This window comes from Sparus aurata, chromosome 16 (genome assembly GCF_900880675.1).
Source record: "Sparus aurata chromosome 16, fSpaAur1.1, whole genome shotgun sequence".
Classification (NCBI taxonomy): Eukaryota; Metazoa; Chordata; class Actinopteri; order Spariformes; family Sparidae; genus Sparus; species Sparus aurata.
This window is the reverse complement of record NC_044202.1, coordinates 14,948,693-14,970,074: the sequence shown is the minus strand read 5'-3', so window position 1 is coordinate 14,970,074 and position 21,382 is coordinate 14,948,693. Positions and strand designations below refer to the sequence as shown.

Genomic DNA, 21,382 nt, shown 5'->3' with positions numbered 1-21,382 from the left:
CACATCCTTGTATCCCTCCGTCACTGTGTTATCCCATGTCCTCAGTGCAAACACAAACAAGCTCCAGGTGAAGCAGGTGTCCTTCCTCTGGGATAAATAAACAGTAAACCAGGATCCAGGATTAGGAGGTTGTGTCCGTATGTGTGTGTGTTGGTGTGTGTGAGAGAGAGAGTGAGCGGGGGGAGGGGGGACTACTGTTAGTTTCTGTCTTTGGGAATGGAGAAACTTTGAATATTGCTGATAGCATCTCTAAAGCCCCTCTATCTCCAACAAAGCTGTTTGTTTTCTCTCAGGTGTTTCTTTTCATCCCGTGTTTTTGGGTTCTTCATTGTACATTTATGTTATTTTATCACGATCATCTTGCGGCCAGTTGTCGAGGACTCTAAAGGATAGAGGGAATGCAAATAAAAACATGTCACTCAAAAATATATGATAGATGGCTCCTCTAAAGTTGCTTACTTTATGTTTCGACTCTCATTACCAGACTTCCATAGAGAAACTGCCTATTTAATGTTGCCCTGTTGACAGCACTTTGCTCCTGTTTCATGCTGCTTAACACATTTTTAACTGCCCCATCGATTTGGTTGCATGTTAATTGATTCAATTCTTACCTGCTCTTGTGCAGACCACTGCTAATGAGCGACATGGGTGAGGATATTTCCTCTCAGAGCATGAAAACCGTTTACTGTCTCGTGTGAAGGAAAATGCGCAAAACATCACATTGAGTTTGCATGAGTTTAACGTTGAGTGTGCTGGTACCTTCAAGGAGTGTAATAGAGGGAAGAAAACCCCACCTAAGCTCAGTCTATCTACTCTTTCAACATCTGTCATCTGCATTTTATTTCACTTCTTTTTTTCTGTCCGTTTGTTTGCTGGTTGATTGTCGGCACGATTACACAAAAACAGTGGAGCATATATCCATGAAATGTCAGTCCAGAATAGAGCCCATTAACTGATGGTGCACATCTGGATAATGGGACGGATCCAGGATTTTTTTTTCTCACTTGCAAAGTGGAGCGTTTTTGGAACAGTGCAGGGATCTTGATGATAAAACTCGATGATAGAAAGGTGTATCTATTTGGCTGGTATCTATGAGTGAGTGCAAAAGGTTTCTGTTGGGCGGAGGTACGCAGTCTATTGCGAACCACTCCAGCTGTCATGGAATTACAGATGTTCAGATTTAAATTTTTCCAGGCATTTATTTGTAGTAAGCTCCCTATAAATTACCATTGACCAACACAGACATTATACATCTCTTGTGGTTTAAATAAATCTCTCAAGATTTATGGCCTCGCTCAGAAAGTTTTACATTTTGTTGCTGGTGCTGATACTGACCTTTTAAAGTGGACTGAGTTTCTGCCATGACACGAATCTGCTATGTCAGTTGTCGGTTCACAATTTCTCAAGAAAGACTGAAACTGTGGAAGATACTCCCTTGTTTTGTCTAAACCATGACTTCCGAAGCCTCATTTAAGCTTTAGATTAACTTAACTATGACATGTTGCTGCAGAAGAACTTTATTGTTGCTGATCCTTCACATTTAGCCAGTATGAACGGGAGGAATGATTGCAGGAGGTCAGACCTGTTTCAGTGATCTTAATGGGCATCTGATCATATTCTTAAGACAGAGGCTACGCTTTAACAGCTGTAACTTTTTGGTATCACGACTACTTAAAAACTGATTGCAAGATTTAATGTTTGACATGAGGAAACAGTGGCTCTCCATGGGCACCACGTGTTTTTATTCAAAAGATGTTTTCTTATTTGACATCTCCATACATGAAATATTCCTGTTTAACACATACGCAAATACAATCACTGCCCACATATAATGCTGCAAAATAAGATCTAACTTGCTTCTCCTGTTCTTAAATTAGCACCCAACCTCTCCAGTGTCTACATGGATCAGTTGTGATTTATTTGCAATGCTGGTGCGTCCTTAACTTGCCCTCTGTATCTGTAACATTTAACCATTTCATCACCTTGTTCTTGTTTGTCTCAATAACGTATTATTATTCCAAAGTATTTGCATGCACATTCCCCCCCAATAACAGACCCAACATGATAAAATCACAGCTGTTAAGCCCTGCTCTTCCACTGGCTCACCCCGACTCCCTCCGCAGCTCCAGGTAGGTCGGCGGGCGAGCCAATCACCACCTCCCAGAGGGCAATTGACAGCGTGGCCCCGCCCTCCCGTCCACCTGTAATCCAATCCGCGGTCCTGTCACAGGTAAAACCGGCCTCGATTTCTCCGCATTGCCCCCAAAATAGCGAGAAAAGCCGACAAAACCCGTTCGCTCAGTAGGGGACACCTTGTTTGTTGCCGCGGCCCTCATCCAGCGTTAGCGGCGCACTTTTCCAGAAGAAGACGGATCGGATTTTCAGTACCAACTAGAAAGTCCAGTTCGACCGACCGAGATGTCACAGGAGCATGACAAGTAAGTTGTCCTGACTCTCCACTCTCCAGCCTGCACATCGGGACAGGTGGACTCTATAAGCCTGTAATACTGACTCTAGATATGTTGTGGATTTTTCACTTTTTTTTTTTTGGAGCACATGGCAAAAACGGATTTATATATTTAACAAAAGAAGTAGTCTGACCTGCAGCTGCTGCCTTAAAAAAAATCCGATAGTCGTCTCGCTTTCAACTTAATAATTTATTTAAGCATTATTGTGTTTTCTTTTATTCAATTTTTTTTTAAGGGTAAGTTTACTCCAAAGCCTGGCAGCCAGTTTTGGAGAGTGACTGTATCACATAGTTTCCCATGGTGTAACTCCGCTCAGTTCACCTGTCATGTTCAAGCCTGTACAGGTGTATCTCCACCTGTCGTGCGAGCACAGGGCGCCTGTTAGAATCCCGTGATCGCGACCGGCTGTTTGCTGTGTGATTTCGCTCGAAGCTCCCAACAGTTCAGTCTTAATGATGTGTGCTCATGGGGTAAACACAGCTTAAGAAAAAAACGCCTCTTGCTGATGTGTTTGAGTGAGAGTTTTTGATCGACGGCCCCATTAAAAAAAAACTACAAGAAACTACAAGAAGTATTTTCAGACTGGTGTGATATTCTGTGTGGTTTTTTTTTTGGTTTGTTTTTTTTTTGAGGGCAACGACAAGGAGACTTTTTTTGAGGGGAGTGAAACTGTACACCTGCTAGGCGTTGGCTCGACTACTTACACAGACAATGTAAGCAAGCACAGGGGCTATATGAGGTTATATTTTTACTCCACACGACCCAAAAGACCTGTGTCAAAAAACAGACATTACATGTGCACTTCTCTAATACAGTAGAAATGTGTGGTTTTTTCCCCATGCTTTTGTGTTATCTGTATTCCCTACAAATGTAATCTTTATTAATCTCTGGAAATCAAACTCTCTTTTTTTCTGTTCTGTGTGTGTGTGTGTGTGTGTGTGTGTGTGCTTGTGTGTGTGTGCGTGTGTGTTGTTGTTTTAGTAATGAGAGTGAGAGAGTTTTTACTGCTGCTAAATAATGGATCTTATCAGGTTGCCTTTTATGAGTGGCACAATTAGATATAGGATTACTAATTATCACTTTGCTTGGACCATTGAGGGAGGGGGGGGGGGGGGGGGGGGGCAAAAAAAAGCTGTATTTGTTGTAGATACTCAGACGTGGAAACTGAACCAGTCCGTTTACACCTTGTCATAATTACTTTGTTGTGGCAGAAAATCAGCAGACGGTTAAACGAAGATGTGTTGTTCCCAGAGTTTGACGGGGAAAGTTAATGATCTCGATGAGACCCTGAAAGCAGCAGCTTGACTAACGACTTTTTACTTTGTTCTTGGGATTAACACATCTAAGTAAATATAAGCCGAGCAAACACTGAAATTGACTGTAAATATGCAAGTTCAGTTTTTGTATGTCCTTTTGATAAACCTTAACCGTGCCATTGATCCATCACTACAACCGCAGGTTGTGTTGACAAACTTTCTGCAAAAAATATTTCAAATTCTAAACAAGATCCTAACTTTTTGCAAATTGAACCATCGGAAAATGCAGAAAATAAGCAAATAAAGAATACAAAAATGGAATCTTAAAGGTGCTATTCATAGGAAAAGATGGATTATGAGTCTGCTTCCAAACTCACCAAAAACTGTAGGCTTTTGGATGGCGACTGAACAACTTGACCTACAATCCCAAAGCCTAAGTTTTTGACGAGTGGGAAATGAAACTAGAAAAAGTCAACTTTTCTAACACACATGACCTTTAACACAATGTAACTAACACCAAATCAAGTTTAAAGCCTAAAAATACAAAGTGCTGTATTTTTATTCGTCAAGACCCTGTTTACAAAGCGAAGACTCTCGAGGCCTCAAACGATGGAAGAGATAGAAGGAGGCGCTTGGAAACTTTTTTTTCACAAACAGGTTTTCCTATGAAAACACTAGCGCTGATTAAACACAGGAATGTAGCCGGGTCAGCTGCGTCATCCCGCGGTCGCTTCCTCGGCCAATGAGCGATCTCCGAGCCAGTGTCATCGCACTGGACGAGCCTGTAGAGCGTCTTTTTCTCGAGACACCTCGATGGTTCGATGGCTGAGATTTGTTGCACAATCATTGAAAAGCTTGAACAACTGGTCTTGTAGATAAAGAGGATTGGCACGGTGGATGTTTTCGCTCTTATAACCTGTTTGTCTGTTTTGAACGAGGCTGAGATTGAAGGAGAAGCCTCTTAATCCTAGAGTCTATACCAGCTCTTTCAAACGTGAATAGGTCGTGTCCATGAAGTATTTTCAACTGAATCGACAGAATAAATGTCAGCAATGTACGTTCCCACAAACCACTGGTAGATTGAGACAGTTTTTTATGTAGCGACCTTCCGCTTCCTTTTCTAATTTCCAAGTTTATCTTGTGACAACACTGTGCTTATGGTCAGGTTAGGTTCAGGGATAGATTATGTTTTGCAGTACCTGGCTCTGACACACTGAAAACTAACAAAATTAAAATGCCTAACCATGGCTGGAAAATGTCCCAACATCTGGTCAGAAATAGCAGGTTTTCTGCCACTCGATTAGAAATAACCTGATGTCTCATTTAAAACATCCACTCGTTTACAAAATTTCGAACACTGTCTCAAACAGTGGTCTCTGACATGGAGGCCTCCTGGGCTAGCTGTAATGTCACCACCATCCCCCCCCCAAATGAAAAAAAGATCATATTTGGCTTATCTGGTTCTGTCACCACAAACACAGCTGGAAATTGTCCCGACATCTGGAAAATTTCATGATGTCTGGTGAGATTTGTAGTTACACGCTTACAAATGATGAAACTCAGTCCATGGTTTGTGCACAGTCACTGATGAAACACTTGTCTCCCCGCAGTAAGCGTGCGGTCCTGGTTCTCCAGAACGAGGCAGGCTATGGCGGCCAGCGTCGCTCCTTCACTACAGAAGATGAAGCCTGGAAATCATTTCTGGAGAACCCGCTGACAGCTGCCACCAAGGCCATGATGAGCATAAACGGAGATGAGGACAGCGCTGCAGCTCTTGGGCTTCTCTACGACTACTATAAGGTATCTCAGAAATTACTTTTCTGAGCGTACAGGAAAATTCTCTCTTCTCATGACTCAAAAGTGCAGAATCTCATGTCAGGGGATCAGTTACCAAATCCTGACAGCCGTTTCCCCACATAATCTTTCTCTATACTATTATGAGACCATTTAGCAACATCTGCCAGGCAGAGCTGATGTCATGTTACTGATCTAGTAGCACATATAGACAGCAGGATGACCCGGGTTGTTGGATGTGATGTGGTCAGAAGCTGAGCGGCTGTGTTTACCCTCCCATACAGGTGCCCAGGGAAAAGAGAACAATAACCCAGAGCAAGCCAGAAGCACTGGTCTGTGATGTGGATCCCAACAAAAGGTAAGCAGCAGCCCTCCCCTAATACCACCCCCTTTTAAAAATTAAAGCACGGCAGACCACGGCATGGAGGGAATAGAGATATTCAAGCTCAACCACAGTATCTGAATATACGAGGGAGCTATACGAGGGATGTAGTACAGAAACTAGCTTAGAAATAGATCACAGTACCAAGTGTCATAAAAATAAACAGATGTAGCTTTAAAATCTCAAATAAGAGTTATAGAATTTAGTTTGAGAGCTACTTTATTCCTTTTCGAAGGGTTTGTAGAACCTGAATCCAAGCGGAGTGCATAAATACAGAGAACTATCTCTGGGTTTAAAATGAAATGTGCCTTATACAAAAAACTCTAAATCTGCCTTAATCCCCTTTGTTGCAGGCATCAGATCCAGGCCGGACACTCCATAGGTCCACACCAGGAAGCCGGTATGGAGAACAGGATCCAGGTCCTCAAGGGGCCCTTCAATCTTCTACAGCTGGCCCAGGACAAGAGGCAGTTCCCCTCGCCAGGTCTGTTCACATTTTATAACACAAGCTGACAGGCGCGGCTTAAAAACAGAAACCCTGACCGTCGGTTTGCTTCTCTATATTCAGACACAACTGTCACAGTTTCCATCGCTGCCGTGCCAAACTACCCGCCCGTCAAGACAGAGGGGCCCAGCCAAGGCTTCTCGGTGACCATACCGAACAACTGCACCGAAACTGACAGCCACGTGGGCGTCTTTGAGCGCCAGCTCACCCACAACGGGGTCCAATTCAGTCCCAGCACCCAGTCCCGCACGCCCCCTGACTCCACCTTCTCCGAGGGTTTCAAGGATGGTTCCCAGGAGGTGTGTGTGTTTCGATCCCCCCTTTTCTCTAAAAACCGCTAATGCTCTCCCTACAACCTCCCCCTCCTCCTCCTCCTCCTCCTCCTCCTCTCCTTCGCTTTCCTCTCCTCTCCTCTCCTCTCTCAGATCTCTCCCATCAGACAATAGGATATTCACCTGATCCCATGGAGCCAGCGGTGGGCTCAGCCTTCCCCTGGTTTTATTTGAACATGCCAAACTAGCGGCCAGTGTGTTATTATGCCATTGTCTCACCAACACAATAAAGTGCTGTACTTCTCTCCTACAATAGCCAAAGCCCTTTCTCTGTCCTTCTCTCTCTCTATTTAACCTGGGGGGGGGAATTACGGTGGAGAAGAGTAACCCAACAAAACCCCTGTACAGGAGGGAGTGATGAATGGAGGAAGAGCCATTTAAACTCAACTAAATGTGGATGAAGGGGAAGAGCAGATTCATAAAACCCACAGAAAAGTGAAGGGAAGAAGGAGAAAAGGAAAACCCTCAGGGGCACTTAATTAGAATACTGATTATTCCCCTGGTGAATTACTAATAGATATAATTTAAAATCAAATCGAATCAGCTGTTTGATATCTTCTTTTTGCTGTTTTCTTTGTGTGCTGCAGGTGTTTTCCTTCCCAGGGGATCTCCAGTTACGCATGGCCTCCATGACGCCTGAGTACCCGCAGTTCGACACTATGCCAGGGTAAGTCTCGCTGCCGCCGGCCCACCGTCCGACCTGCACCTCCATTCAGCTTTTGACACAACGCGGCAGAATGGCCTCATTCATGGCAGTCACAGGGGAGTCACCGGACTCCTTCCTCTGTGTCTGCGCACACCGACATTATCTAACAACACACAGTGATTTTAGGTCACAGCGGCGAAATGAAGCGTGCCACCAACGCGTTTTGTTATTGCATTGTTATCCAGTTTGGCTCCTTCTCGATGTTTACTCATCCAACCATGTTTCAGGAATCATTTTGAGTACACCCTCGAGGCGTCCAAGTCCCTGCGTCAGAAGACAGGTGACGGGACGATGACGTACCTCAACAAGGGCCAGTTTTACCCGATCACCCTCAGGGAGGTCGACAACAAAGGCATCCAGCAGCCCATCACCAAAGTCCGAGTAAGAAATGAAGATGAAAAAATACACCTGAAACGAGCAAAAGCGAAGTATTTATTGACAGTAATCACACGCTGAGCATCAAGGAGTCACTGTGTGTGTGTGTGTGTGTGTTATTTGTTGACAGAGTGTGGTGATGGTGGTGTTCGGAGAGGAGAAGTGCAGAGATGATCAGCTGAAACACTGGAAGTACTGGCACTCCAGACAGCACACTGCCAAACAGAGGTGTCTGGACATCGGTAAGAAGTCTTTAATACCAGTGGTGGAATGTAACTAAGTACATTTCAACAAGTTTAAGCATCAATCAGTTGACAGGAATTGTCTCTGATTGTTAAAGTAAATTTTCCTGCAAAAAATGAGAACATTTGCTGCTTTTTCAAATAAGAAATATTTGAATTCATCTAATTCACATAAATGATGAGGATCTGCATCTATCTGATACCAGCCGCCTAAATACCCCTGTTTTTTTTTCATCCTCCATCCACGTTTCAGTGTTTTTTGTGTAATCCTGCCTACAAACCAACAAACAAAAAGACATGGGTAACCAATGTGGCAAAAGTACAAATGCAAATGTATGATATTAGAGTAGTAGTAGCTTATTGTCATAGTTAATAGAGGACATATTTCTGCAATGAGTAGGTTATATTAATTTTTATTATTTTTTTTATACAGTTTGGTATCAGTGCTTTCACTAAGTAGAACAAGAATCTGAATACAACCTCCAACACCATCAATTACATGAAGAAATAATATTTGGCTTGACAAAAGTGCTGTTGTAAATAGTCAAATAAGCTCAGGTGTAATGTCTGAGACACTGTTGATATTAAAGATCCAATGATTCATGCTGGTTTTATGATGGCTCAGTCTGATTAATCCTCCCATGTCTATACTGTTGACTGTATCTTTGAAAGAGCAGCTTAGCAGCAACTGACAGGAAAAGGTGTGTTGTTTGGGTCCTTCGGTGGAAAATAGGTTGGCTCGAGATTAATTACGCCGCTCCAACGTGTTATAACTCAGTGAAAAAACCGAAGTGTCGATTTGTTTGTTTGCGCAGTTAACACACCCCTGATATTTGGCTGTTCTGCAAAATTAGCTCTTAACGCTTAACTCTTGTTTGTTGTCACAGCTGACTACAAGGAGAGCTTCAACACCATTGGCAACATCGAGGAGATTTCCTATAACGCCATTTCTTTCACCTGGGACACCAACGAGGAGGCCAAGGTGAGGCCACAAAATAAACACACACACACACCTTAATTTAGATGTGTAAGTGCATTACTCTGTCCACAGGATCTCTGGTGATCCATGGTTTTCCGTATACTTCCTCGTCTCGAACTCTTAATATGGGCCTTGAACTTTTCACATCAACACACTTAAGCCAAAAATAGACGACTCCTCCTTTTCAAAGGTCCTGTGTGGTTCAAACCACGGACCAAAATGAAGGTTTCAGGTGTTGAGACCTCTTTGTTGGTGATCATCATCCACCTTGTTCATTGTGATCCTCCAAAACAGTTGTTAATGACAACAGGGGCTTAAATCGGTGAGTTAGGATGCTGTCACCTCCTCTCTGTGTGTTCAGTCTTGTTGCCTGGAGACATGGAGGTGCGTGTGTGTGTGCATGCTTGTATAAGTCCTCCTGCTCTGTGCGTCTACGTTCTTGACTGGTCCAACCTGCCTGTCACCCCTATTGTGGTGTGTTAAGGTATTTCTGCACACCAGACAAAGAGTGCAGGAATGAGGAACCTCAGCAGGGGGGATGCGGACGGGATTGGCGGTTAGAAAATGAAATCCTGTTCAACGGGTAATAGAGATGGCAGGAAGTCTTGATATTTTAGTTGGCCGCTTCACTGTCAGCCTGAGATGGTGGACGACTGACAAACAGAAAGAGAAAACATGGCTCCTCGGCTCATCTGCCGTCGCATGTGCAAACCTCTCACACGCACCAGGATGTGGCTCTAACCGTCTCGTGACTCGAGGCCTGTGTCAGGATGTTCATCCTTGTGTGTGTGTTCATGACTTCACCGTGTGTGTATTTTCGGAAGCACCGCCCTGCCACGTTATTTGATCATCAACTCGTCAATGACGATTGATCTTATAGATCTGTATAGTGACAGACGGACATGTGTGTGTTCAGGTGTGTGAATGTGTGACTTGCCCCTGGGGTGATTTCCCTGCAGCATGTATGTATTTTCAGTGTATTTACAGAAGGCAGCCCCTCCCGTGTGTTTACCTGCTTCGGGGCTCTGTGCACTTATTTGTCTTTGTTCTGCCCATTTCAAATTCTTCTTACTCCTCATGCATAGCTTATTTTTTTTTCTGACTTAAAAATTTTATAATTTTAACAAAATATAAAGCTGACCACAATCAAAAATGCATGAAAAATGGCTTGGGTCTTCTCAAACAGTACAAATCGTCATTGATAATCGCCAAATATTTAAAAAAAAAACCCACTCCAAAGTTGTAAGGAAAAGTGTTTTACAATTTATACAGCAGAAAAAATGTAAAGAAATGACAGCACAGCCTGTTTACTAATGATTTTATATTTCCAAGAAAATAAATCCACCCAACCACTAAATTAGATGAGTTTGATAAGATTAATCTGATAATTGCCAAGTTCTCAACTATTACATTAAATTGGCAATTGTTTTGATAACTAATTAATCAGTTTGAGTTTTTGAGTCCTTTATGACTGCAAACTATTTGACAGTTGGGTTGTGGACAATACAGGAACATCTGAGGATGTTGTGTTGGGCTTTCAGAGACAATACTCAACATTTTTCAACCTTTTCTGACATTTTATAGACCAAACAACTGATTAATTGAGAAAATAAGCAACTGATAAATCCGCATTGAAAATATTCACTTAGTAGTAGCCCTGTCTTTACGTGATATGTAAATAAAGCAGTGTTGTCACAGTACTGGAATTTCTAACTTTCATACAATACCTTGTACAACTACTACCGGTGTTTCAATGCAGAATAAGAGTAATGACACCGTTCCAAGTATCCAGAATCAATATGTATCGATAAAACATTAAAATACAATTTTAATAAAGAAAACACACTCAGGGTTTTTCCTGATGAATAGTCGGAAGGGTTTTAAATATACTGTACTGTATTTAATGCACAAAATACTTTCACACATTTCTTTCTTCTATCCTCTTAGTATTTACAATATCAGCAATATCTGCTGCTTTGCCCCTTGGATCCTCTCTATTAGGTGAATCCAAATGTTCCGTTATGATGATGTCTTTTGTTGACACAATGTCAACCTGTTTTCAGTACAAGCACCAAGAAGGACAAAGAAGCAGCTCCGCATTAGAAAGAAATATGAGCCTGTTGTTAGTAGAATCGACCAATAGAGGGCGACACAGAACACTGAATGAGGCATCAGCTGCAGGAAGGCCTTCAGTGTCTTGATTGATTGATGATTTAACAACAGCCTGAATCAATTCATATTTTCACCAAAGTTGCTGTTGGATCCCACTGGCGAAATTTGTATTTAGGTAAAATTTCTGTGAAGTTGGACATTTTCTCTTTGCAGTAAACACACCTGTTTCCATCTTCTTTGTCTCGTTTCTACCTGTCTCCTCTCTCCGCAGATCTTCATCTCAGTCAACTGCCTGAGCACAGACTTCTCCTCTCAGAAGGGCGTCAAGGGTCTTCCCCTGAACCTGCAGATCGACACCTACAGCTACAACAACCGCAGCAACAAGCCCATCCACCGCGCCTACTGCCAGATCAAAGTCTTCTGCGACAAGGGGGCCGAGAGGAAGATCCGCGACGAGGAGAGGAAGCAGTCCCGCAGGAAAGGGAAGGTGGCCGAGCTCAACCCTGGCCTGGCCTGTGAGTCACTCTGTACTTTACCTTGTTTGACATGCACAAGCAGGGGTACCAACTATGGGTAATCCCAGAGTTTAAGTGTTTTAGTGTATAATCCAATCTGTTACTCTTCATAACAAAACAAAGTCAAGTTCAGACACATCTGCAATGACAAAAACATGACAGAGTGTGGAAAATGTGATTCCCTTTGGCTGAACTTCCCACCCAAAATCGGCAGTATCAGATTTAAGATGATCTTTTATTGTCCTAAAGCTGCACTAATCAACACTTTTACATGAACAAAGGTCAACCTAAATGTACTAAATTGGAGTGATGCAAAGAGAAATATAACCCCTCCTCTCTCAGCTGTTCAGAGCCATTTAGCTTGGCTAAACATTAGCCATGTTTGGCATTTTTTTTGTGTTTTTTTTTATGGCCACAGTTTTGGTTCGCTCACATCACTGCAATCAACATCCAGCCATTTCCCAGCCAAATTTGGTGCAGTTTTCAGCAAAAGCGCTGATAAACCCACTTCGAGCTGCCAGCTCAGCGCGAAACAGTTGACGGGCAGAGTTAGCGACTAGCTAGCGATCTTAGCGGAGTGTTTAGCAGCTAAACGGACAGGTATTTCCCTCAGGAGTCACTTGAAACTAAATCAGATTTAAAAATAGCGTAAATATCAGACAAACATTTGCTGGTGCCAAGAAATACTCCGGCCGCTTTCTGGATACGTAAAATAAGCAACTGTTTTGCCAACATGTTAGCTAACAGCGTTATAAGGTGATACCTAATAAATCAACGCTGTGTTTACAGCTTGTTTTGCAATCCTCAAGCAGCTATAAAAGTATTTGAATGCATTTTTAAAGACATCTTATCAAGCTGCTCCCTGTTCTGTGTTCTCCTCCCAGTCGTGGACGTCAAAGTGCCCATCCTCCAGAAACGCAACGACGTTACCATCTTCAAGATGATGAACGACTTCGAGACCCAGCCTGTCCTGTTCATCCCTGACATTCACTTCTCTTCCCTCCAGCGCCATGTGAGTGGCAATCACACACACAAAACTCTCAATACCACCAGTGTTCCTTAGGGTAACAAGGAGTCACAGACAGCATGAACATTGTTTTTGCCGCATTCATGTACACTAGCCTTAGGTGGTCCATAAACAGTTTGCTGGTTTCAGCTTCCACCCACTCATCAGCCAGCTGGGTCGAGGTGACCTGCTTGCTTAGTTGGCAGGAACAGACAGTTCTAGTTTCAAGCTCTGATAGGAGCCCTCCATACTGGTGGCTGTATTTCAGAGTGCTTACTCACAGGATGAATCATTGACCAGTGACTCAAAGCAAACTGCGTTGGTTTAGAAAATAGTACCTGTGCCGCATTTTGATGTGTTTAATGGATTTAAAGACTTTGCACTTAAAACGTCTGTGCAAGTTTGTATCTGAGCTGACCAGCAGCAGTCAACATGCACACCTGACTCCTAGTCCGTTGGGCATTTCAGGCACATGTTTTCTGTGACATGACACTACGGACAGCCAGGGAAAAGAACACTTGTTAATTTTGAGTGACCCCTGCTGGTCAAATTATGAACTGCCCCAGCTGGGTGTAAATAAAAACATTTTTTAAAAACCACTCTTTCTCCCATCCTCTTGTACTAACTGAGTTTACTCTGCTGCCAGCGAGGCTGGGGGAGTTACAGGACGTTATTTTTGGTGCTGCCCATGACATTGAACCTGACTGAGCTGCTATCAGTTTCTGATAAACTCTGGGTTTACCTGACAGCTCAAAATAGATTTCTATTTACAGCAAGGCCCGCAATCGATAACAGTCACAGGGCAATGGACAGCAAAGAAAGAGCTTTCCAAGAACATAAAAGTAACATATTTTGTCGAATCCGTGCACTTTGTTATATCCTGTGTAGACGAACATAGCCTCCACATAGCAAGTTATTACAGCAGTGTACGTGCACAATAGCTGTATTTCTGGTGTATTATTGTTGACATAATACTCAATTCTAATACATTTCTTCACCTCCTTTAACGCACTTTGAATTGCCTGCGTTTAAAAGGTGTTGAATAAAAATGCCCTTCTTTGCCTATAAGGAGTACGTGATAGCAACTGATATTCGGAGAAGGAGTTAGTATCGATAATTGCCTCTGTGTGCTTGATAGGGTTAGGGTTAGACAGTGAAGACCAGGAGTCTTGAGTATGATGCACTTCTTCAGAAAAAAGACTCAAACTAGAGGAAAAAATGATCAGATCCACATGTCAAACCTCAAATACGTGTTTTTACTACCATTTCATAATATTGCAAAGATAATACCAGCACCAAGTTCTTCAAATTAAACAAAACAAACAAACATTAAAACGTGAATGTAAAATACGATGGATACAACCAACTTGATTATTGAAATAGGAATCAAAATAGAAAAAGAAGCTGCTTAAAATCTATTGCAATAAAAAAAATCAGAAAAAGGTAAGTCAAAAATGGTTAAAGGCTAAAGCAAAGAGATGTTTATACCTTTCTAGTGCGCTGGCTCCACTGATTTTACTAGGTGGTGTGCTCCATAGCTTAGTCGCGTAACTGACAAGCATAATCGGGCCCTGTGACCCCTGAAAATGATTCTGCGGCCCTCAATCAGGGGCCAGGCCTGCACTTTGATCCGTGTTTCTCCAGCTGTGACTGCTCCACATATATAACCAGACAGCTGGTTAGCTGGTTTGTGTTGACCAGGCCCGTTTCTCAGTGATACAGGAAGAATAAACAGATGTTTCGGACTTGCTTGTTGACTTTGCCTTTGACGAGGTTGCCTTGCAGGGTTAGTTGCAAAGTTGCACATTTTAAACAAACAGTTTCAATGAAGGATATACATTAAAATCTGATTTAATATTATGTCCATCAATATTGGGTACTGGTCTCTGTAGCTGGTTGTTTTAGCAGTTTAACGTGATCTTATATACCTGAACTTTTATTTGTATGACTAAATTTCTCCATTTCTTTTTGTTCTGCAGCCGTACGCGACAGAAGATGCAGAGGAGAGGTGAGTTTATGGATGCCCTGATTTCACAGTTGCTCTTCTCACACTTGATTTTTAGCAGTTTTGAACCGAGACAACCTTTGGCACTTTCGCAGTAAAAGGCATTCAGGGTAGTTGTTTCTAGGAAATGCCCATGTGCTTTCGTGCTTGCGTGTGCTTTACAGCCTGTTAGCTGGTTGTTAAGGGCATTCAAGCAGTGATTAATGTTTATGTGTGTGTGTGCGTGTGTGTTCTGCAGCTCGGGCATGAAGAGATTACCCTTCAGTGACGATGAGTTCGGTGCACCTCCAAACAAGATGGCAAGAGAGGAGGAACCAAAAAAAGGTAAAAGTCCAGAGATGCTCTTCTCGGGGGGATATATGATTAGTTTGTGCATATGTGTGTACGTGTGTGTACGTGTGTGTTTGCTGTGATGGCCCCCCTGAGAATAACTTCCCTCCCATATACACATATACACCCATTCTCTCTCTCTCTCTCTCTCTCTCACACTCTCTCTCTCTTCCTCTCTCCGGGCCATGTGATTATTCCAGGTCTTTCAAAACACACACACGTGTCCAAGGCCCCCACTGACCCAACAAAATACCACTGATCACTACGTGCACACATGCAAACAAGCCCTTGCCCTTTACCCTATATCCTATTCATAGGCCGCCTGCAGCTAGTGTTCTTCAATGCTAAAATGTATAAACAAATGCTTTAAGATGTGTTACAGCTAGAAAAGGAAAGTATTAAAGCATTGACCTTTCAAACTAGCTCCACACAGGTTCTGAATCGGTGCACCTGCAGTGAGGTTTCAGGGGCTTTTCAGAAAAATTGAGGGGTCCTCTGACACTCCTGTTACACGCATATTTTTAGTTTTTGTCAGATCTTCCCGAATGCTTTTTTGTGAAAAACTGGACGCTTTCACTTCATTAGACCCCTAAAAACTCCTTCAAATTATCAATCTCAGAGGGTGAAATCAATCTTGGGTAGTCTTTGAACTGCTCGCAACTTATGTCACAATAGAAAGCCTCGACGTGACTATTTTAAGGGGCCACGAGCCAATACAGACAACAGACACTGGGTTGGATGCTGCTGCGACTTGAGTCTGAATTACATTAAAGAAAAAGACCCAAACTTCAGTCATTATCTGCTCACCCTCAAGCGGATAGAAAGTGAGTTGAGGTTTCAAGGTCCCTAGAGTAGATGTTCACTGAATAGTCATTTTTGGGGAGAAATATTCCTTTAAATTAAATGTCACTTTTTTTTTTTTTTTTTTTTTTACCTTTTTATGATTACATCTAAAGATTTAATCTAGGGACTTCTTGAAGTTTAAAATGAACTAATATTCATCAAAAGCATGACCGGTTGGTCACCTTAAATTCACCCCAACGTCCACTAAACTCATCTGAAGCTTTAGGTAGCATTTCTAAATCTTTCCACAACAGCTGTCATGTTTTTCCAGCTAGACGGTTGGCAGCCTTGCGATGGTTTGGAGGGGATCGTGCTGACGTCTGAAACTGCACGTCGTGTCGAGCAGTCTCCTTCAAATGACGTCTGTCTCATTTTGAAACCATCTCCATGCGGTTTCACATCTTTCTTATTTGGTTTCGCTCCATATACAGATGATGTCAACAGGTGAAAAATACCTGAAAGCGGAAAGAGTATTTCCTGTATTTAGATGCCACAATATCACAAGTTCCTGCAGCAGGTCGGAAAACACAATACGCGAAACAGAACTATTCAGAGCGTGATCTATTTTGAGAAGACCGAGTGTAGTGAATGAGCGGTGGATCTGTCCTTATGTGTGTATGTGTGTCTCTTCACAGCGATGAATGATGACTGGGCTTTGTGTGGGCCCAGTGCCACTGTCTTTGACTCTGGATGAGTGCCCATGCAGCCTCGCAGGGGGAGTATTTAGCGAAAATGGCCTGCTGGAGTGTTATACATCATATCTGCTGATGTATTAATGGTTCAAACATATGTGTGCATGTGTTTGATGCTATAAATCCAAAAAAACTCATTAATAACAGTTAAGCTGCTTTTAAACCTTTTAGTGATTTCTGCCTGAGGGCAGATTTGGGTTTGATTTGAACATGCGTGCTTTACTTTGACGCCTCTTCCTCCTCTTTTTTTTTGTTACCACACAGTCCTGCTGTACGTGCGCAGGGAGACAGAGGAGGTGTTTGATGCTCTCATGCTGAAGAATCCCACGCTGAAAGGCCTGGTGGAAGCTGTAAGTTGTCCGCAGTTTAATGGCTCATATTGCACTTCATGCTTCTGTTTCACACTGGCTGAATAAGCCGTGGCCAAACTGATTCCACAGGAATAATGTAGGGAAGATGCAAAGAGTGGAAGAGAAAGAGAAAAGAAGTGTGGGATGGAGGGAAGGGATGGGAAAAAAGTTGTGGAAAATAGGAAGTAAGGCGTCCAGGGGAGAAAGAAGAAGAGGAGAATGTGGGGAAAATTATAGAATGCAAAGGGAAAAAGAAGAACAGAAAGATGTGGAAGCAAGATTAATTTAGTTTTCACATAGTTTAAGTAGTAATTGGGTTTACGCACAGTACTTATGGAGCCATAACAGGTGAAAGAGGTGTAAAGACCTGAGTGCCAAAACAAAAAAGACTGTTTTGTTCTGGCTTTTATGTTCCTTTAATTTTTTCTAACATTGATTTGTGTTTTTTTCTCAAACAGATTTCAGAAAAGTATGAATTACCTTTGGACAAAGTTGGAAAAGTCTATAAGAAGTGCAAGAAAGGGTGAGTAAAAGAAAAACTCTTGTTTTTTGTTTTAGATCTCCTTCCAAATGCAAATAATAAGAGTGTCAATCAAACCCTTGGCTATTTTGGATTCTTGATTGGCTGATTTGTGCCGAACTCAAACACCCCACAGCACTCCTCTACGCCAACGCCAAGCATAACTGACATTTTACCCAATTCAAACTTTCAGAAATGCGTCTGATAGGTATTTAGTTGGTAATTTGTGATTTAATTGTGCATCGACAATCAAACTAGCAGCTGATGTGATGCACATCTCAGCCAATCATGAGCTGCAGAAAGAATAGACCAATACAGGCTTGATTGACATCATCATAATTGGGATATTGAATGAAATTGTGCAATGATTACATTTGCATATTGGAGGTAAACCCAAGGTCTTGAGCAAAATCCTGCTGTGGTACAATCCTGAAGGAATATTTCACATCACATACATGCTTGAGATGAGAATATTGTTACCAGTCTCATTTGCGTATGGTCAGTGCAGCCTGTAGCTTGTTATCTTAGTACAAAGACTGGAACCTGGGAGAATCAGCTGGCCTTGCTCTGTACAAAGGTGGAAAAAGAATCCCTATCAGCACTTCTAAAGGTCACTAATTAAACATCACCGTACGAACAAGGCTTGAGGAAGGTACTATGATATAAAATATATAGTCCTGCACATAAGCCCCCTTAACCAAATTGTATTGGTTAAACAAACAACATACAACCTGTTAATTGATAAGCTTCAGAGGTGCAGATGGGTACATTTTATTTAAGGTGAAGGGACAGAACCCATAGAGCTGTTTCTCCCTGTGTTCAGTCTTTATGTGAAACTGTGCTAACTGGCTGCAGGCTGCTGCTACATTTTCAAGAAAGTGAATAAGTGTGCAAACCAGACCGAACATAGTCTTGTTCAGACCTGCTGTAAATCACCTCTGTTGATACCCCGCTACCTTGGAACTCTGGCCGTGTTAACGGATTTACTTCCAAATATAAGTCATAATCAAACCGTGTATTTTGTTATGAGGATGAAATAAACAGGTAGCTAACACCTGCATCCGTCTTTCGATAGGATTCTAGTCCACATGGACGACAACATCATCAGACACTACTCCAACGAAGACACCTTCCAGATCACCATGGAGGATTTGGGCGGCATGTGTAAACTCACCCTCACCGAAATCTGATTGGACAGGAAGAGGTGACGTCACCCAGAACAGAGGGATCCGAGCCGTCAGGAGTAGTGGTTTACACACCTAGCTATGCAGTGACCATGGACTTGATCTGAAATATAAATCATGGTCTTTTGTGCTATTTTAAAAGTCCCACAAGAGGTATTGAAAAAAGCCATAGCTCTTAATAGACCACAATGTTTATTAGATATATAAGTTATACATTTGGATTCATTTTAAAACCTCCTTGCGCATAAGAATCAACAAGTTCAACAAGGACAGGTTGGATCGTTACCTTGACACCTTCATTTTGTATTCAATAAGCTGCACCTCAAATATTAGTGCCTACTGGTGTACATTGTCTGTGGTGCTGCTATACCTCGTGCTATGCTAGCAGCAGTGTTTCCCATAGGTTTGAATTGTATGAGGAGAAACTGCTCCCTTCCAAAAGCCATAGCACTGACGATTACAATCAGTAAAGTTGGGTTTTTTAGTGCACAAATGAAGACTGCAAATTATCGATGGAGCCCCAGCGGTTCAGTGTATTAATACCAAACAACGCGGCAGTATTTAGTGTGTAAAACCTTCTTTAACCATCATACAATAAGGGGGAGAATATCTGTACAGTAAATGTTTGTTGTATTTTTTTCTCTTTGCGTAAAATACATGTTTTTGTGAGTGAAATGGCTAAAAAGATGTTTTTCCTTAGATCAACTTAAATCATGGTCTCTTTGTAAGTATTAAATAGTTACTAAATATATTGATAAGACAGCTACCCATTCCCTATAGAGTATTTTTTCTGAATATTGATGAAATAGGTCAATGGTTCTCTAGTACGGTCTGCGCAGACTGTTCTGGAAGTGCAATATGATATTTAGGTTCAGGCACATTCAGAAAAAAACTCCTATATTGCCACAACTACAGTATAATAATACTAATAATAATAATGATAATACAAACCTAATTGATAAAACTGCTCTGCATTTTTTTATGGAAATATTGTTGTATATATCCACTGGCAAATGGATCTACAGGATCCCTTCTTTTGTATCTCAGTACTTATTGTGTATATATTTATTAAGAGAACGGATGTGGGTCATTGTGTTGTTTTTTACCATATATATCCAAATTTCTATTATTCCTAATAATATAATGTTGTTGTTTTTTCCTTTTTATATGAAGCTATTCTAACATTACATGTCAAGGGACAAAAAAGATGTTTTAATCAATGCTTTTTTTTTTGTTTTGTTTTGTTAAGGATTTGATGCACAAAGTGCCCAATAAAGGCTCTCTAGTAGCTGCTGTTTTGGTTGTGTCTGATTTTTTTTCTGATCTATTACAAACCCAAAGATGTGTAATCTATGGATATGAATTGGTTTAAGTAAGTAGTCTCTCTGGGGTTGACGTTCTGGAGCTATAGCAGTGATTAACTGTGCCTGTGCCAGTGTTTTCTGTGTCTGTCCGCGGGAACAGATGTCTGGGCATCAACCCTCACCCTGTGGACAGGAAACAGGCATGACAGGGCAGCCCGGTGCCGAGAAGCTGCTCTGTCGGAAACCTGGCCACACATTTCCACACACACCCTTTGATATATATTATAGGCTATTTGGTGTTCTGGAGGGGAAGTGATGTCAAGCATCTCATCAAAAGTGAAATATCTCCGAATTAACGTCAGTAAAGATCCATTTTAAAGTCAGCTGTGTGCAACCTACACCAGCTACAGTCCCACACAACTGTATGAAATAACCTATTAGGGTAAATTGGACCCTTAATAGGCTGTTCCATTTATTTATTTTTTCATTTAAAGGACATTTTTTAACTCGGTCACTTAGATCTATACCATTCACATATTACTGTTTGCTCAAGATAAACAAGGCTTACAAGTCATTGTCCTCTCATTTGGTCTTCTGTAAAGTGATGGTGACAGTGTGAGATTATTTCACTTCTTTATCACATCTGTCAGACGTTGGACTTTTGATACCACCAACAAGAGTCTTCACAAGCAGTATGCTAGCTCTATAAGCAGCATCACAAAGGGTCAGGCACGCAGGTACAGAAAGGCACAAACAATCACTTAGTTATAATTTAACCAAGGTGCCACGCCAACGTTGCCATGCTGACCTATTGCCCTGAAGTACGAAGCCATCTGGTCCGTCTATCCCTTGCTGTCTCTCTTGTTCTCCCCGCTCTCTTCTTGGGTTTTTATGTCCTCGTTTGAACCCACAGTCAGTGTCATGGCGGGGCTTCTGTGTATCTGTGTAGATGGCCGGGTTCACGGCTCACACGACTTTCACTCCACTACATTTTGCAGGCAAATATTGCACTTAGTAGTCTAATAACTTTAGTTTAACCCTCTATGGTACCGTGTTGCCCTCAGGCAACAAACCCATTTTTGGCCTGTCACATCTCCACAATGCATCCCTTTGCATGGTGCAATACTTTAAAAAAGCCGGAAGATCATAAGGAACCAATAACAATGCTTTAATTTGTCACATGACCTTCAGGAAGCCATCGAGAAACCCCTTTTCCCAGACTTTTTCAAAGAAAATAGCTTTGCCATTTTGCTCCTAAAAAAGTGTCTGAAAACATAATTTCCTGGCCCTTTTCCATCATAAAAAAAATATATGCACACTTATAGGTGAGTAAACTTTAACTTTTTATAGTTTAATGCAATTTAATTGCTCATTAAATAGCTGAAACTTGTTAAAATGCAACTGTTGCCTTGAGGCAACAACGTACTATAATGGAAAATTGCATATGTTGCCTTGAGGCAACAGTGTACCATTATGGAATCA

The 21,382-nt window shown here is 41.9% G+C and overlaps 1 protein-coding gene across 3 annotated transcripts; it reads left to right on the top strand.

Annotated features, from left to right (window-relative positions):
• Positions 1–2,294: 2,294 nt before the first annotated feature.
• grhl1 (grainyhead-like transcription factor 1) lies at positions 2,295–19,890 on the top strand. Of its 3 annotated transcripts, none has more exons than XM_030392343.1 (16): positions 2,295–2,438; positions 5,335–5,524; positions 5,803–5,876; positions 6,254–6,384; positions 6,469–6,704; positions 7,325–7,404; positions 7,671–7,824; positions 7,949–8,060; positions 8,948–9,042; positions 11,423–11,666; positions 12,551–12,678; positions 14,652–14,680; positions 14,916–15,001; positions 16,807–16,892; positions 17,351–17,415; positions 18,488–19,890. In XM_030392343.1, the coding sequence occupies exons 1-16, from the start codon at positions 2,419–2,421 to the stop codon at positions 18,600–18,602; spliced, it is 1,845 nt and encodes a 614-aa protein (XP_030248203.1). In that variant the 5' UTR covers positions 2,295–2,418; the 3' UTR covers positions 18,603–19,890. The 3 variants fall into 3 exon arrangements, with proteins under 3 accessions (XP_030248203.1, XP_030248204.1, XP_030248202.1); XM_030392344.1 differs by lacking the exon at positions 2,295–2,438 and adding an exon at positions 3,082–3,181; XM_030392342.1 differs by lacking the exon at positions 2,295–2,438 and adding an exon at positions 5,230–5,246.
• Positions 19,891–21,382: the final 1,492 nt, after the last annotated feature.